At 37.1% G+C, this 17,673-nt stretch overlaps 1 protein-coding gene across 1 annotated transcript in view; it reads right to left on the bottom strand.

The window, feature by feature from the left end:
• Nucleotides 1-3,852: 3,852 nt before the first annotated feature.
• The window catches only part of FAT1 (FAT atypical cadherin 1), a 110,038-nt gene continuing 96,217 nt past the window's right edge, over nt 3,853-17,673 (bottom strand). Inside the window, 7 exon segments of the mRNA XM_023532878.1 lie at nt 3,853-5,285; nt 11,367-11,504; nt 12,218-12,849; nt 14,323-14,433; nt 14,599-14,752; nt 16,302-16,764; nt 17,395-17,552. Coding sequence (XP_023388646.1) covers nt 4,657-5,285; nt 11,367-11,504; nt 12,218-12,849; nt 14,323-14,433; nt 14,599-14,752; nt 16,302-16,764; nt 17,395-17,552 — 2,285 coding nt within the window. The 3' untranslated portion in view covers nt 3,853-4,656.

The raw sequence follows: 17,673 nt of genomic DNA, 5'->3' as shown, positions 1-17,673 counted from the left end.
AATTAAGTTTATTGGGGTAACATTGGTTAATACAATTATATAATTTTCAGGTGTACATTATCATTTGACATCTGTATATTCTATTGTGTTTACCACCCAAAGTCCAGTTTCCTTCAGCTCCCATATATTTGATCCCCTTTACCCACTTCGCCCTACCCCTACCCCCCTATATTTGACCACCTTTACTCCGTCTACCTCCCCGCTCCTTCCCCACTCCTTCCCCTCTGCTAACCACTAGTCTATAGTTCATGTCCATGAGTCCCTGTTTGTCCTGTTCATTTGTCGCTTTTAGGTTTATATCCCACATATAAGTGATATCATGTGATTTTCAACTTTTTCCATCTTGGTTATTTTGCTTAGCATGATTATCTCGAGGTCCATCCATGTTTCACAAATGACGGTATTTCATCTCTTCTTATAGCTGAATAATATTCCATCGTATATATGTACCACAGCTTCTTTATCCAGTCATCTATCGTAGGACACTTTGGTTGCTTCCATATCCTGGCCACTGTGAATAATGCTGCTAAGAACATTGGAGTGCAAATATCTTTTCAAATATAGGTTTTCAAGTTAAAAGTTTATATATTTCTTACGAGCATTTTTTTTCCCCTAAGGGATAATTAACCTGTAAATCTCTTTCCTTTTAAACGGAACCATACTGTTCCAGAGTAGAAGAGAGAGAATGTGACAAATAACAAGTGGCCTTCGATACAAATATACCACTAAAAAAGTATGAAATACAGAAACCAGGTGAAAATGACATTTAGCAGTGTCCAAAAATACTGAAGAAGCACTGGAATTTTCTAAGGCTCCTGAGTTTTCTAAGAGAATTTTAACTGGGCAACAGTCAAAATGAAATCCTAGTTAGGGAAAATGAACAGATCCTGACTTCTTCCTGTGAAGAAGAGATATGAAGTTTAAAAAGTTTTTGTTTTTGTTTTTTTACGGGGTGGGAAACCTGACAAGCATACACTAGTCCTATGTGGTTGCTCAGATTCTTCTGTGATAAATGTGTTCAGCGTTAATTCCTATGGCTTATGTCACAGGAATCATTTTCAGGTAAACTGTTTACTCAGTTCTAATTAGGTCACGATGATGATATATTTCCAAAACATAAACTGCAAATAGTCTTTCAGTTTAAAATGTGATCTGCATAATTTAGGTCAAATTACTGTAAAAAGAGAGCAGCATATAGTACCAATGGTGGTAGGTGGACTCTTCTAAGATGCCCAAGAACCCACCCAGGGGTACATGGCATAATACCCCACTTAGTGTGAACAGACCTCGCGAATATGAACGGAATTCCCATGGTTAACTAACTTACTGACGAGTTAACTTTTAAACAAAAGGGTTTTTATCCCGGGTTGGCTTTGCCTAATCAGGTGAGTCTTTAAATGAGAGACTGGGCCCTTCTTGAGGTCAGAGATTGGAAGCAAAAAGGAAATTCTTCCTCTGGCTTTGAAGCTGTCAGCTACTGTGTTGTGAGAGGGTCATGCAGCTCGAATCTGAGTCAGAAGCTATCAAGAAAGAGGGCACAGCCGGTGAGAAAGCAGGAACCTGTCATATGGCTAGCAAGAAAACAAGGACCTCAGTTCTACTACCCCAATCTACTGAATCCTGCCAACAGCCATGTGAGCCTGGACGAGGTCCCCGAGCTTCAGATTAAACTACACACAGCTGACAACTTGATTTTGGCCTAGTGCGACTGAGCAGAGAACAGAGCTGCACCATGCCTGGACTTCCGACCTACAGAACTGGAGCTAATAAATGGGGTTTATTCTAAGCCACTACATTTATGGTAATTTGCTATAGAGCCATAGAAAACTAATATGCCGATGTTCTCCCAAATATTGGAAATCGATGGTTAAGAGCATATTCCAGACTTCTAGTACAAGATGACAGAGTATTATGTCTCTGCCCAATTTCTTCTTTTGAAAATCCAGAACAGGGAAAGGGGGAAAATGTTAAAAAGCAACTCCATGTTCAGCACAAGTAAGAGGTATTGTTCACTCTAAAGCACCACACTACAGCATCTGAGGATGGACGGCAGGTGATAAACGATGTGGTAAAACACACCTCAGCAGAGAAGGAATCAGAGCTCAGGGCCTGGAGAGGGCAACAGCAGCAATTTGTCATGCGCTCTGGCAAGTGGGTGACGGATGGGGTGAACACCAGGCCTGCTGCCTGTTTCAGTCGTATGTAAGTTGTCAGCCCCCAGACTCTCAGCTCTGTCTGGGGCACACTCAGGGAACAAGAGGCAAAGAAGGGGGAGCAGAAACATCCCCATAATAAAGAGTTGGAGGACTAAGTATACAATAAAATGGCCAGTCTTCTCATCTAGACAACTTTAAAACGAGAGCAACAATATTTCCCAAGCAGGAAGTGGGTCTGTCCTCTGGAGAAACCAAGATTCTTCAAGGAAAGACACGCAGACATCAGCAAAGATTTTCTCTAGTGGGTTGACCATATGCTTAAGAGGCATTTTACAAATCCACAAGAGGCCACACTTGTTTCTCCACTTTTCGACTTTCCAATCTTGGGGTCTTTGTGCCAACTATTCTTCCTGGAAGGCTCATTTTCCAAGTAGTCATACAGTATTCTCCTTTATCAAAAATTCAACCTCCCATTCCCTGCCAATCATACACATTTCTTTCCAAATATCAAATTTTCTCTTTAGTACTCATCACTCCATACATCTTCCATTTATTAGCCATCTTATCTTGCCACCTATCTGCTCCCACCATGTAAAATCCAAGGTAGGGTAATCTGTCTGTACATGTAATGATTTATAGTAGGTGAGAAAAAAACATTTTAAAAAATAAATAATGTAAGAGTCACAATTTTTAAAAATAAGTACAAAACTTAAGGCAATTGTTTAAGAAAAAGGAAAGGTTGCAAAGTAAGTTGAAATAAACATCACATGCTACTTAGAGCTCACCAGTGAATATTTACATCATCAAAATGAGGAAAACATATATTAATCAAGAAGTTAGGCTATAACTAATGGGAAGATAACAAGAGTAATGGAAGTCTGTGAGGTTATGGGGTCTTCCTCCAACATTGCATGAACAGGCAATTCCTAAAATTAGTGACTCGAGAAATAAACAATACATACTCTTAAAAATATGAAAGGAAAAATGAAAAAAGAGTGAAGAGCTGTGATTATAGCAGTGTATGAATTTGCTGTTTTTCATTACATGTATATTTATCTCTCTTTGATGTTTAAATTGTGTGTATGTGTATTAAAATAAAGAAAGCATTTACTTAAAAGGGAAAAGTATCTTTCCAAAGTTCTAAGAAGGCTTGATTCATTGTGATTTATATCACGGTGGCTGGCACACAGTAGATAATGAATAAATATTTGTTAGATGAATGGATGGATTTGAATGTATAAATACCCATGGAAAATAGCTTCTGGATTTCACATTAAATCATATAGAAGCAGGATATGTTCTTTGACAATAAAAAGATAAAATACTTTTTCATAAAGACTTTGTTTTTGATATAAATCATGGGTGAAAACCGTAAAAGCATTTAAATTATTGCCAATAAGTAGTAATAAAATAAAAAATATATAAAAGAAAACTTCCTTGACTTTTTAGTTAGAAAATATTTATTATGTGTTTACCTTTACACCTAGAGTTCTGAGTGGTATCTTGTGGCCATATACTGCCACCTAGTGGCTACATCTGTAAGTATCACCTGGCTTTGGTAACTAAAAAGAGACTTCACATTTAAGCCACAATAAGCTGTTTCTATATTCACCCTTCCATTCATCCATCCACCCTTCTTCTCAATTAATTAATTGAATCCAGAACAGGAGTATAAATAGGAAAGAGAAATAGGCAGTAAACTTAAAATGTTTTATTAATAATTTATTGTCAGTAAGAAAAACTGGCTAATGGTAGTTTTCAGTAAAAACCTTTACAAGACCATTGCATCACAAATATACAGACACTATAAAAACTGTGTCATGATGGTTTTGGTTCTAAACAGGTATGCAGAAGGTCCCATTACACTTTCCAATAATGAAAAATGTTTATAATTCTAAAATACAGCAACCCATTTAAGACATGTCATGGATCAGATCTTTCCTCATCCTATGTACAGCTAGAAATGAATGACTACATTGAAATGTATTAATGAAATGTCAAACTTCAGTGAAAAAGGTCATATAATGAAACCCTGGTTATAGTAAAAGATCAGGGTGCTAGGTAATGACACTAACACCACCAAAATTCGGTCAAAAACAAATGCACAAAATATCTTGAAAACTGAGTTAAAACTATGAAAAATCAAATCTGTACATAAAATTTACAAAAAAAAAGGGACAAGAAATTTAAAATAATCAAATCTATATAAATACATGAATCATGCTAACAAGATGGTAGGACTGATTTTCGTTTCATTATTTTAGCACAGACAAATGTAAATACAAAAAAATGTTCGGAAATGGCACAGCCAATGTAAATCCTGTTCCAATTACAGCAGGACACTGGAAATGGCTAACATGTTAAGAGGTGAAGGATTCAGTGCAGCCATGCCCAGGAATCCAGAAAAAAGCGCTTAAGCACTGCTGCAAAGAACAATGCAGATTATTTATATAATCTCTAGGTTCATTAAGGTCCAGGCACTTTGGGGGGAGTCTGAGTGTCAGACTTCCGTGTGCTGTTGCGAATCTAGCGGAGGAATTGTCACCTCTTCAAAGTGGCTGTCGTCTCCACTCTCATAGTCACTCATCATGACCTCAGACTCCACTTCACAGCATGCTGACACATCAGAGCAGGAAGCTGCGGACGTGTACACAGACAGGGGCATGTTTTCTACGGTGGGGGTGTCAAAGTTTCTCGGATACCCTGGTGGGTAAGGAGCATAGGGTTCTCTACAAGTGATGTTCTCACCAGTGCCTGTTTTCTGAGGTTCAGACATATCGACGGGATAGAAATTGGGCAGATACTGATTCAAGTTGAACCTCTGCCGGTTTCTTGATGAAGAACCCAAACTACCTGCAGCAGGCATGTCTCTAGGAGGGTGTATGGATTCAAACTGATCACTGAATTCTGGAGGCAATGGTGGGAGCTCGTCAGGTGGCGGGAAGTCTTCTGGTGGTGGTGGAAAATCACTTTCGATGTCGTAACCTCCAGGATAGTAGTCTGTATCGATGGAATTTGGATCTGCTGAATACAGGGGTGTCTGCTCATCAATAACCTCATAATTGGGGAATTCCTGTATATCTGGCAGAGGAACACTTGGCATCCAATCTGATGTATCCCAGTGGTACCCTGGGCAGGAGAGAAGGCAACAGATTTTAATGTGTTTACTCTCAAGCATCTGTGACGTGGAGAGAGAAAGAGCTCAGTGCGTTAAACACACAAAGGTGCAAAGGATTCACAACACGTGGAGGTTCACTGTTTAGAAATTCCTGGTCTTTGCTCTGAAGACATCCCCCAACTCAATTTTGAGAACCCCTATAAACTAGGCTCAATTTCTAAAATGTAGAGTTCTTATATTTTTACGTAAGTACCGAACATTCAAGGAAACGAAAGTTTTAACAGAAGCAGTAGCTAGCATTTAAATTACATGCACTTTTCTCCAAATGATTCCAATCATCCTTTCACCTTTCCTTCTGTCAATTAGAACCCATTGCTCCATGTAAAGAAGTCTTAAGATATCAGTAAAGAGTTTTCTCCTTTCAGGAAGACGTCTCTATATAGGAAAATATCAAATATCACTTGATCTGCACTACTTGTCATAAAAAAAATACTAAATTAATGCAACTCTTTAAAACAGTAAAAGTAATCCTTAACATGTTAAAATTTAAAAACTACCTTTCCTTTATAATAACGTAGCAACCTTAATATTAAAAATTATACTATTTTTCTTGAATCCTAAACAAAACAATGAACTATGTTAATACAGATGTGTATCAAAGCATGCCTCAAATCAAGCAAAATGCAATCAAACACTGAAAAATATAATGCACTTTTGATAGACTATATCAGTCAATTTTTGTAACTTTTAAAAGGACTACAGATCATTTTAGACAATACGAAGTGTAACCATTTAAAAAAAAAACCTCCCAATTTAGGGATAGTTTTTTTTTCTCTCCCTTAGGATTTCTGAAATCCTTTGACAGACAGAAAAAGGTGAGGCAATCCACGTTTAGAATGCAGTGCACAAATAAGGATGAACTTGGTTACTGAGGCATCCACTGAGCAAACAAGTGAAGCAAGTGAGCACTGGGGTCAAATCTTTACCAAATTTTTTTAGTGAATATCAATGAACAACTGGCATGCATAAGTCACCTCTTGATTTGCTGAGGTCAGGAGCAGCCAAAGACTCTTTTGGTGGCACAGTAAAGAGAAAAGAAAACATTTATAATTAAAACAGAAAGATGGCTGAAAAGGCAATTAAGATAAGTACATAATACAATGCAAACTGTTTATAAAGGCCCAATCAGCCATGTACCATGCCTTTAAGCCATTAGCTATGAAAATTCCAAATGGCTGAGAAATTTATGTAGCACAAATACAATGGGACATTAAAGTGGAGGAAAAAGGTGACTGATGATCAACTAGAGACTCAGTTGGAAAACTCAGACATTATTTTACTTTCTTTATTTTCAGCAATTTAAACCTGAAAACACAGAATTTTGTTAGGAATAATTAAAACAAAGTAAAAAAGGCTCTAATAAAGTGTAAATTGATAAAAAATTTAAATTATACCCTCATGTTACTGAGAAACATTATGCAATCATTTTTTTCTAAGACAGCAGCATCAGGTCACTTAGGTGATAATCCAAATACATCTAAAGCTACATAATACATACATACTTTACAGCACATTATATCCTTCAGATGTATATTAAACTCATAGACATTTGTGAGTGAACGCAGATACTTTTAGTAAACAACTAAAAGAAAACCTTTCCAAAACGTTGCCCAAAATGGGCAAACATGATTTGATGTTTACAACGTTCACCTTTCTTTGGAGAGACTATTAGCTGCATTTATTCCTCAACCCATCCCAACTCTGTACTTACACAGGCCTATTCAGAACTTTCATTTTACACACAGAACCCCAGCATGGAGTGAGAGAAAGGACATGTAAATCACACAGCCCTGGGCAGGTTGCTTCCCCTGGCTAAGCTTCTGGTTCTTACCCTTTGAAATGGAGGCAGAAATCCCTTCGAGTTATTATGAGTATTAAGTCAGATAATGTAGGTTAAGCTCTGTTAGCTATCATCAGGATTCTTATTACCATGAAAGTTATAATCACGGCACAAGTATGGCTACTTTAGTGGTTTTCCAAGATGCTTTCTATGCATTCTACAATGTTCTTGGAAACCTATGTGGTAAGGTAATTTGGAACAAATCAGATTTGACTGATATCTTCTCCTAGGAATTTAAATTAAAAACTGAAAAGACTGTGGTGGCTCTAAAAAATGAATAAGCCAGGATTTAGTTAACATGTATATGTAGAATTATTTTTAAAAAGTCTACTGAAAGTGCAGTAATTCTTTTTTAAAAAGAGGACTGACAATCTCTGTTACCAAATAGGTACTCAATAATTCTTAGCTTTCAAAATTAATTCGATTTAAATTTTTTAATGTACCAAAAAGTATTTTTCAATGAAGGAGATTACAAAAAAAAAGAACCGTTTGAATTCTGCTTCTTTAAACTCCATCAGTATTTAAAATATTAGAACCTCATCAATTTAAAACTAGAATTCACTGGACAAAATATACATTACTTTCTGATTCAGCAAACAGAACATGGAACTCCTTCTTAGGGAAATAAGTGTCAGTCTCATCAGTAACTGTGATCGGTAACACTGAAACCTCACTCCTGTGCCACCCTATCAAATGTGGCAGGAAACCATCCTTCTCACCTCTATCCTGACGAACATGCATGTCCCAGAAAAGCGGTCCCCTAAGCTTTCCGTGCTCCTGATGGTCAATGCCCCTGGTTCTCAAAGTATGATCCCTAGACCAGTAACATCAAAATTAACTGGGACCTTGTTAGAAATGGAAATTCTCAGGGCCCAACCCAGACCTACTAAGTCAGAGACTCTGGTGCTGGGACCTAGCTATTGGGGCTGACTTTTAGCAAGCCTTCCTGGCAATCTGGATTTACGTAGTTTAAAAAGTACTAGCCTGTGCAATTTACAGGTGACTACTCAAACTTCAGTACACTAATAAAGTGCTAATTTAATTTAAAATAATTTAAGGAAGGTGGTCAAATGCCCTTTTTTATAATTTTGAACAGATTCATAAAACTTTAAATGATTTCATTGAACCAAGTATGAAAATCTACCCTCTGCCATGCTCTACCATTTTCTTTGATCATACATGGGAAAAATCTAAAAGTGAAGAGTCAGCTACAGGCAATTATAAAAGCTGTGTCATTTAGTCTTATTCATACTCATATGAAGAGGATTATCATATTAAAAAATTTTTTTTTAGGTAATCAGAATTATTTCTAAACTTCCTAATACCATGCTACGGAAAGGCAAGTTGTCAGGATCCTATGGGTTACTTCTGATGTCTGTGTAAATTCACTATGAATGGCGACAAGTAACAAAAAGACATAATAACATAAAAATATTTTTGCAATGGATCTGGATTACGAATGTACATACCTGAACAGAATAAAATTACTCAGGCCCTCAAAAACCACACATGGCTGTTTATAACACTACAATGGGCAAAAGCACACTAGTGACAGTCACTGTAACACAAACACAAAGCGCACGCATTGTGACTATACCTTCATTAGTCACCGTGTCAACTACAGCATTGACAAGGTGTATTACGGTCACTATGGAAGCTTGTAAAAAGGTACAAAAGGAGTAAATTAGGAAAATCTTCAGTTAGAACATAGTGCATTAAGTATGATTTTATATAATTTCTACCTCATAATTTAAAAATGTGAAGTGAATATTTACATAATAATGCATGACTCCTGCACTCTTTCTGCTATGTCTTAGAGATTTTTCTAATTGAGTTATATATTTGTTATTGTTAATTAAAAGAACAGAGTAACCATATTATATTGCAATTTAGGGAAAAAATTTTAGCTATAAATATTTTCACAATTGCAATTATAGATCAAGTCATGACAAAACAATCCTTATTTTAACATCTCATGGGCAAAACACTTCACATTCAAAGAGTAAAAGCTGCTAAGACAATTTTCTGGGTCCATTTAATAAACTCATACATTGTTCCAGGAAAAAGAAATTTAAGGAGCTACATAATAAGGTAAAATATGCAACATAAATACAAAAAATTGGCTTTGTCTCTGCTCTATGTACTCCCAAATTTCTTGTCTTTTTTGTAGATGAGTTAACAGCTGGTAAGCTAACATACGAAGCAGAAAAATGCAGACTGTCTGCCTGGCTGTTTCCTGTGTAAATTCCCTCATCATTTGTATATCAGATTGTTTAAAGCTTTTATGCCAAGATAAATAAGTATGCATGTAGTAGGCAGAAGAATGGCTCTCAAAGAGTTCCACATCCTGATCCTGGGAACCTGTGAATCCATTACCATTCCTGGCAAAAAAGACTCTGCTGAGTTGATCATATTAAAGACCTTGAGATGGGGAGATTTTCCTGAATTATCTGTGTGGGCCCAGTGTAATCACCAGGGTCCTAAAGAGGGGAGATCTTTTCCCAGCTATGGTTGGTGGGAGCTGGGACTACAGAAGAATGGCCAGTGAGATGTAATGTTGCTGTCTTGGAAAGAAGGAGGAAGAAGCCATGAGCCAAGAATTCGGGCAGCCTCAGGAAGCTGGAAATGGTAAGAAAACCAATTCTCCCCTAGAGTTTCCAGACAGGAAACTGCCCCGCTGACACCTTAATTCCAGCCCACTGAGACAAGTGTTAGATTTCCAAACCTCAGAACAATAAAATAATCAATTTATCTTGTTTTAAGCCACGGTGTTTGTGACAATCTGTTACAATGGCCTTAGAAAACTAAAAATCTAGTTTAAATACAGACTCTTAATACAGACTTTAATTTGACAATTGATAATGATAAATATTATGATAAAGATTAAAATACAAACTCCTGGATAAATGTTTTTCTCATGTTGTATTATCAAGCGATTAATTTTCATAACTTGGACATAATTTATTAAAAGTATTTAGGAATATGAAAAAGAATGATATTTCAAGGAAAAGAATTTAAAAAAATGTGGACAAAATTCTGAAATGTATTTATAAAGAGCACTTAGAGACTAAAATATAAATTATTACATAAACTGGCAATAACATTGTAGAATTAAACCTAAAGAAAAAAATAATTCTATTTTGTTGGCTTAATAAGCAAAGTTATGTTCATATATTCCATCGCTAAACAACACACAGGTATACTGATGTCATGCACAGCATGCGTGAAATTGGAAATTAATGGAACATACTTATGGCCATCCTTAGTGTGGAAAAGGACTCTGCAATATATTATGAGCTACGTTACTCCAGATTTAGAAACAATTATTAGTAGGTTGTTTCTTGCCAATAAAATATTTGAAACATTTAAACATTATGTCTTTATGTAGAAATAAAAAATTACTGTCAACCTTAATAATTCTGAGATTTGAAACTTTCCACCCAAAATTCACTTTATTGTGTTACTGAATATTGCCATTTTCTCTACGAGTATGCGTTATCACAGCTAAGCAGGTTATCGATGCAATTTACCCTAGTACATCAGATAAACATAACTGGTATCAAAGATTCCACTGTTAAACTTTCTTCATTTAGAAAGATAATCAAACTTACTAGGAATCTCTTAAACTGTGCTCTCAGTCAGTATGCTCTGATCCAAATGGGAGCTGAGGCCGCAGGGGAGTGGGAGAAGAAGCAAACAAAACCTTGTAATACCACAGGCACTACTGAACTTGAACACTGCAGACGACTGTGTCTCCTCTCAGGAGTGTGTGAAAGCGTGAGAGAGAGAGAGTGAGTGTTGTGTTTTGCATGCTCAAAAAAGTTGTTATAAGGATTTTTTTAAAAACCCATAGAACTTCTATAACATTTTCTGTTGTGGAAAAAAAAGTCAATACAAGATTAGCCAATAAGGTAAAAACAACCTATTGATTAATTATATTTTCTTCCCTATTACTTATAAGTTGCTACGGTTCAAGCACCTATCCATCAGGAACATTTTAAGTATTTTCCCCAGCAGGTATTCATGAAGTATGTACAGGGCATTGTACAACAGTGGGCCAAAATGAAATATGGAAACATTCTGAGATTTCACAGGGGCACTGGGCGCATCTATGCTATTATAAAACATCATGTGACCAGTGTTATGCGCAATAAGCAAGTGACCACGGCATTTCACAATTCTGTTTACTCACCATTGTCATCACAGGACTCAGACTGAAAGGAGCTCAGGGACTGCACTTCAGAAAGGCTTTCCCGGGCACTGTGAGGATGAGACGGCTTTTCCTCCAGAGGTTTCTTGGACAGACAGGGATCAAGATCGACAACTTTAGCTAAAAGGAAAAAAAGGACAAACAATAAGCTCTGTACGGCCAAGGCCTCTGTTTTGTTCACTGCTGCTGTGTCCCAACACAAAGCAAGCATTACAGAAAGACAGATTTAATTAAAAAAAATTGAAAGAAAGAGAAAAACATCTGAAAAACAAAACAAAAACCTCAACAAGAAACCTACAAAATATTCTTGCAGATTCACAGAATAGAAATTTTCAATAAACCTGCCTATAGATACCACTAGACAATATGGAGAATAAAAATTTTGTTTCAAAGTATACATATGGCTTTTTAAAGTATCAAATATACATTAGGCCACTAATATTAAATACTTTCACTTCTGGTCTTTTTTTTTTTTTTTTTTAATGCTATCATACAAATGCTCTCCCAGTTTTTTTTTTAATCGTAAAGAGCCCCTAAAATTATAGTTGAGAACCCATATCAACTACAAAAATAAAATGATCCTTCCAGATTAACTGGAACATTGACCATACTCAATTCCTTAATTAAAATAACATATCAGCCACAATGCTCAGCCAGGGCCCAAGGCACTGAAAAAAAGTTTTTCAAACCAGACCCATGTCTTTGAAGTCTGAGCATGTTTATCCCTAACGGATTTCACATTTTGACTCGAAGCACCAGAAGCTCTGGCAGAACTTGTAATCTCACTTTTCATATCAGTGACATTTAATTGAGGTGAAAAGAGTGGTTCTTACTATCATAGTCGAAGTCCCAGTTAGGCTTCTGGATTGAGTCGCTGTCAGAAGGGGAGTTGGAAGGAGGTGGGGGAGGCAAGTTTGGGGCTACGCTGCAGACGGCCACTGCTTTCCGGTGTCCGTGCACAGACTCGGGGTTAAAGGTGCTGAACTCAGGATGCTCTGGGATAGCAGATCCTTCAAAGGAATTTCGGTCCAGATTGTTTCTAGAGTCGCTTGGAATGCTTGGAGTGTAGGAAATAGGACGGACAGGCACCTGGGGTGGTATGTCTGAGTAAATGTTCTTATTGAGCTTTGAGTCGAAATACGGTCTTTGCAAAAAAGCTGTGGTTGGTCCCAAATGCTTGTCCTCAGGTTGGGCTTGGTGTTTCTTCTTCCGACTAATCATCTTGCGGCAGAGGACGAACACCACCACCAGTAAGAATATCCCTATGATAAAAACGACAATTCCTATTCCTTCGGCCAACCCGATATTCCATGGAGTTGACACGTATTGATTGGGAGCGGCATCCTCACAGTGTCTTCCTCTGTACTCATGGCTGCAGTTACAGAGATAGGAGCCATGTGTGTTCTCACAAAGGGCCCCGTTCCGGCAGGGGTTTCCAGTACATTCGTCAATGTCACTCTGACACCTGCCAAAGAAGCCAAGAATGAGGAGACACCATTGCAGTATAAGTCAGCAGATGTCAGGCCTGTAATTCTTTGAGGTCAAAGACTAATGTCTCCTTAATAACACGTTCAAAACAAAACCAAATAGATAAAAACCAACAACATACCATTGACAATGATAACTACAACAAAAAACCTTTTGTGGAGTAATTAATCATTTCATTCCATACTTTGAATGGACATTTAGGAGATAAAGATGATGTCAAGCCAATATTTGACCATTTTTCTAGCATTCAACAGATTACTAAATCAAATTCATAGTTTAAACATCAGTTTGTTTCTAATTCTGATCTAGAAATAGAATATGCATTTTGATAAATGCTATTATACCATAAACTGTTTTAACAGGCTAGAGTAAATTTCTAAGAAAATCTTCCTATTTGGGAATATGACAGTTCCATAAAACATGTGAAAGGCTAAAAAACTGTTTTCCATTTAAAAATGTTTCTCCCTGTTGAAAACCTCCCACAGCCCCTCACCCTCACAAAACAGTTCACATACAAGTCCACCCCCCTGACCCTCTGCCTTTCCAAATGGGCATATTATGCACCTGTGAAAATCAACCTGGCACCTTTCAAACCCTTCTTCCTTTAATAAAATGTATCTACTTACTATCCCCCATACTTACCTGGCATTTAAAATTCGATTGCTGAGACATTTTTTATTCATTAAGTATCAATTGACTAGAATTAGGAAAAAATCAATTTATGAACCAAGACCATGTGACTGATGGCAAAATTCAAGACTACAACCATTACTTGGGCAAAACCACCTGTAAACACTTGCAAGCAGGTCACACTTAAGGCCTCCGAACCAGATGGATGGTGAAGGCTCATCCAAATGTACAGCACTAGGCACTCACGAATAATATGCACTGAGTAATTTTTAAAACTGAATGGGTGAAGTCTAAGGTGAAATGGCATCTGGAACTAAAATCTACCTCTTTCAAAGTATACAACAGGCACCTCTGTGCTTCCTTTTCTTCCCCTGAAAAATAATGATCACCTTAGGATTACGGTAAGAATGATAAAAGATAATGAGAAAGCTGAAAGAGGTTTCTAGATGCTATTAAATGTTATTTATATATATTAAGAAAAAAACATCATTATCATCACTCTCAAAGATAGGTGATAACTCCATAGGTATTTGCTTTAACAAATATAATCTCATTCCACAAACATTTACTTCCTAAAAGAACCCATACAGTCTTTGTTTATAAATAGTATCTCTAAAGTATGGAGGTAGGGTTTTTCAAGCATTATTATATTCATCAGCTCCTTAATTTTTTTAAGAGTGAAAAGATAAACTACACAGGGAGCTATTATGAGGATTATTGAAGCAAAGTAGTCTAAATTAATGAAGTTTTTTGTTGTATCTGTTAATCCACGTGACACTATAGAGAGGTGCAAATATAAATCTTGAAAGAAGCTGGTTACCTTTCTCCCCTAAAACCTGAATCACACTGACAGACAGCACCATCCAAACTGTCAAAACATGTTCCACCATTTTTACAGGGCTCATCTTTGCAGTATGGACTAAGCTGGCACCTGAAGAATAAGGAAAAAATATGCATAAACCTAAAACTTCTACTGCAGATAAATACAGCAGAGCAGAAAACATTTAGCAAATGAATGTAGCCGTTTTACATACATGACGACCTTTAAAAGTTTAATACTATAATTAATTATGAAAATTAAGAAACACTTACATACCTCTGACCAGTATATAATCCTCTACACTGGCAAACGAAGTCTCCATTGTCCACAATGCACGTACCACCATAAAGGCAGGGGTTGGAGGAACACGGATTGACGCTCACCTCACAGTATGTCCCTATGTATAAGGCATTGCATTTGCAGTAATAACCTAAATTAGCAAAAGGGAGCAAAAAAGTCCTATCATTCAATAACTCAAAAAATAAGTCTTAGTATATTGGTTTTTACATTTAAGTGGAGATGTAGTTCTCCAAAATCTGTAAAAGCCAGTGACCGTTCCCATTTCCTCTGGGTAAAAAATCATCTGTATCAACAAGCTAATGCTGGTATAACCAAAACACAAGAACTGAAAATAGAACTCATAATTAGCTTTAGTTAATCATAATTTATGTAAGATTATTAGGCCAAGCATACAGAGAAGGAAGAAAGTAGTCCTTTATTTGAATGACCATTATTAGACTAATGACACTTATTACTTAAAATCTCAATGTTTATAGTTCACAAGCTTTTGTTAAATAAGATAATAAATGGAAAAGCACTTTGAAAATTATAAACTACCATTTTAAGAAAAGTGATCTTCAAATCTGTATAAAAGAACAGAAAGAATGTCAGATGCTTTATTTTGTGGAGACTGTGACAGGTACTGTGGAGACTATGACAGGTATTGTGGAGACTGTTTCTAATGATCTGTCTTTGGAGAAGACAGTAGGACTGCGCTTCCCCACCTCTGAAGCTGGTCATGGCTGTGGAATATGCTTTGGTCAAAGAAATGTGGCACTTTGGGTTAGGAGCTTTAAGAGCCAGTGTGTAATTGCCAGGTTCCCTTCCCCCTGCTGCTATGGTGATCATGGTAGCACACGTCAAGAAAATGTCTCTCTTGGTGTCACCCATGACAACACAATGAGGACACCCTCCTTCATGACCTATTTGGACATGGAATAGGAGTACAATATAAACTTTTGTTCAGAGTATTACTGTGGGGATTATCTGGCCTACTCATTGCATAAAGAATGCACAGACCCGTTTCAAAGAAAACAAAAGAAAACCGAGTCTTTTGAAATCCCACTTAATTAAAAGGTTATTTTGATTTTTGCTCTATTCATTACATAAAGTCTATTTTTCAGGCACGGTGACTGCCGTTTTCATAACTGTGATCTATTACTGATAAGTGTACAAATGGGTCGAGGATACAGAAGCCATAGGGCATTCCATTATGCTAGGGCATCAAGACAGGTATGGTAACACTTCAGGAGAGGTTGAAGGCCTTCTGAAAAACCAGTGCTCCCATCTAGCAAGTAGCAATCCCTCTATGCTGGGTCATCGGATAGAAGGGAGCGCTCAAGAAGAATTTAGTGGTACCAATTCTAAATCCCGCTGGGTCGACATCTTTGTAGTTGGAAGAAGAGTTCAGAATTAGCTGTGAGTTGCCTGTGGTGCAGAATGAGACGTGTCTAGAAATACAATGCAAGGTGACGAAGGAGGCTCAGCAGGCAGAGAAACTGTTCCCTTCAGCCCAGCTGCTGGGGAGAATTCTAAGCCCTACTCTGCTCTCATGTAACACATACCACTCAGTTCCAACACTGACATGGTATCTGACAATATTATATGAATAAAAAGAGGAAAAACAAAAATATTTGGGCCACTTCCCCTCAGGTGCATACATGTGTAACGCTGAAAAATGATAACATTATGAAGCTTACCTCCAGTAGGTGACAGATTGCAAATGCCTCCATTCTGGCAAGGGTTACTTGCGCAATCTTCTGTAGCTGTGAGTAAGCACCCAGGAGACACATCCACTGATTCTTCAATGTGGGCATAGCTTCTTGGTTTGTTATTTAAAGGGAGCTCCTGCCCATTTAAATAAATGGAGTCCATACAACCCCTGAACCCATTGCCAACTTGGGGGCTTCTCCCATGCCTTGTGCCTTGCTGACGGATGTGGCCACCAAAAAACACGTGGTTATCCAGGTTTAGGGTTTTCAGAGTCCCTGGGGCTGTCCCTGATGCGGTGTGGACTTGGTCTAGAACCAATCTAGCGTAGTTGCCGTTAACTTCGAGGGACACTGCATGCCACAGCCCGTCATTAACTTGAATGCTTTGAACGGAGACAATTCCAGGGCCACTTCCACAGTCAAATTTGTACTGTAGTCTTCCATTATGAATCTATGACAAAAATAATCACTGTTCTCATTACTCTCAGAGAATCTTCAATTAGTCTCTAATAAAAATCTAGAGGAGAGGTATGTTTGGCAATTGCTGTAATAAGGCCTTCCATTTAAGTACTACAGAACACATGCTCATTTATTCACTGTACAAAGAATAAAAACGGACCTCTTGTGATTATAAAGTTCAACTGCCAAATGCACATCCAAAAAGCATCACGGGAGTGACTAATAATTAACTGTTAACAGAACGACCACCAAAAATAGCATCGAGTAATATCAAAAGTCAAAAGTTAATCATGCTTAAAAAAAAAAAGGTTAGGCCAGAGATCCTTCAAGCATATGTAGGATCACTCTAAAAATGTAATAAGACGTAACATCACTTAGAGTTTAAATGTTAAGTATCACATGTACCTAAAAACATTCGTAAGAAACAGAAGTAAATCTCTAAGTTACTGCAGAGCAAAAAGAGCTTTTCGCCCCACAGTCTAAAGCTTCTGTAAGTATCTATGAACTATTTAAAAGTGGAATTCAACCATTTTGCTTACTTTATTTTTTCAAAAATGGACAATATGAAACTCAAATGGGATTATTTTTAAAGTCTTCCATAATCTGAGGTACAAACACGTACCTCCAAGATGCTATAGTCAGTTCCTCGAGCGTACATTACAACGGCGTGAGCCGAATACGTTCTGAGCTTCATGGTCAGTTTCATCTCTAATTTGTTTTCATTTTCTTTCAGGCGATATTTTACAAAGCTGTTTCCAGTAAATGTTACAGATGAACTACCTGTGAATCACGAAGAGGAAAAAATAAATCAGAACCAAGTGAAGTATATTTTTAAAAGTGTAATTTTATTCCCCCAGAGACTGACCCAAGTTTTTATTTAAGATCAGAACATTGTAAAATT

The sequence above is a fragment of the Pteropus vampyrus genome, unplaced genomic scaffold (assembly GCF_000151845.1).
Source record: "Pteropus vampyrus isolate Shadow unplaced genomic scaffold, Pvam_2.0 Scaffold92, whole genome shotgun sequence".
NCBI lineage: Eukaryota > Metazoa > Chordata > Mammalia > Chiroptera > Pteropodidae > Pteropus > Pteropus vampyrus.
The sequence above is the reverse complement of the archived record's forward strand: the minus strand, read 5'-3'. Positions and strand labels throughout refer to the sequence as shown.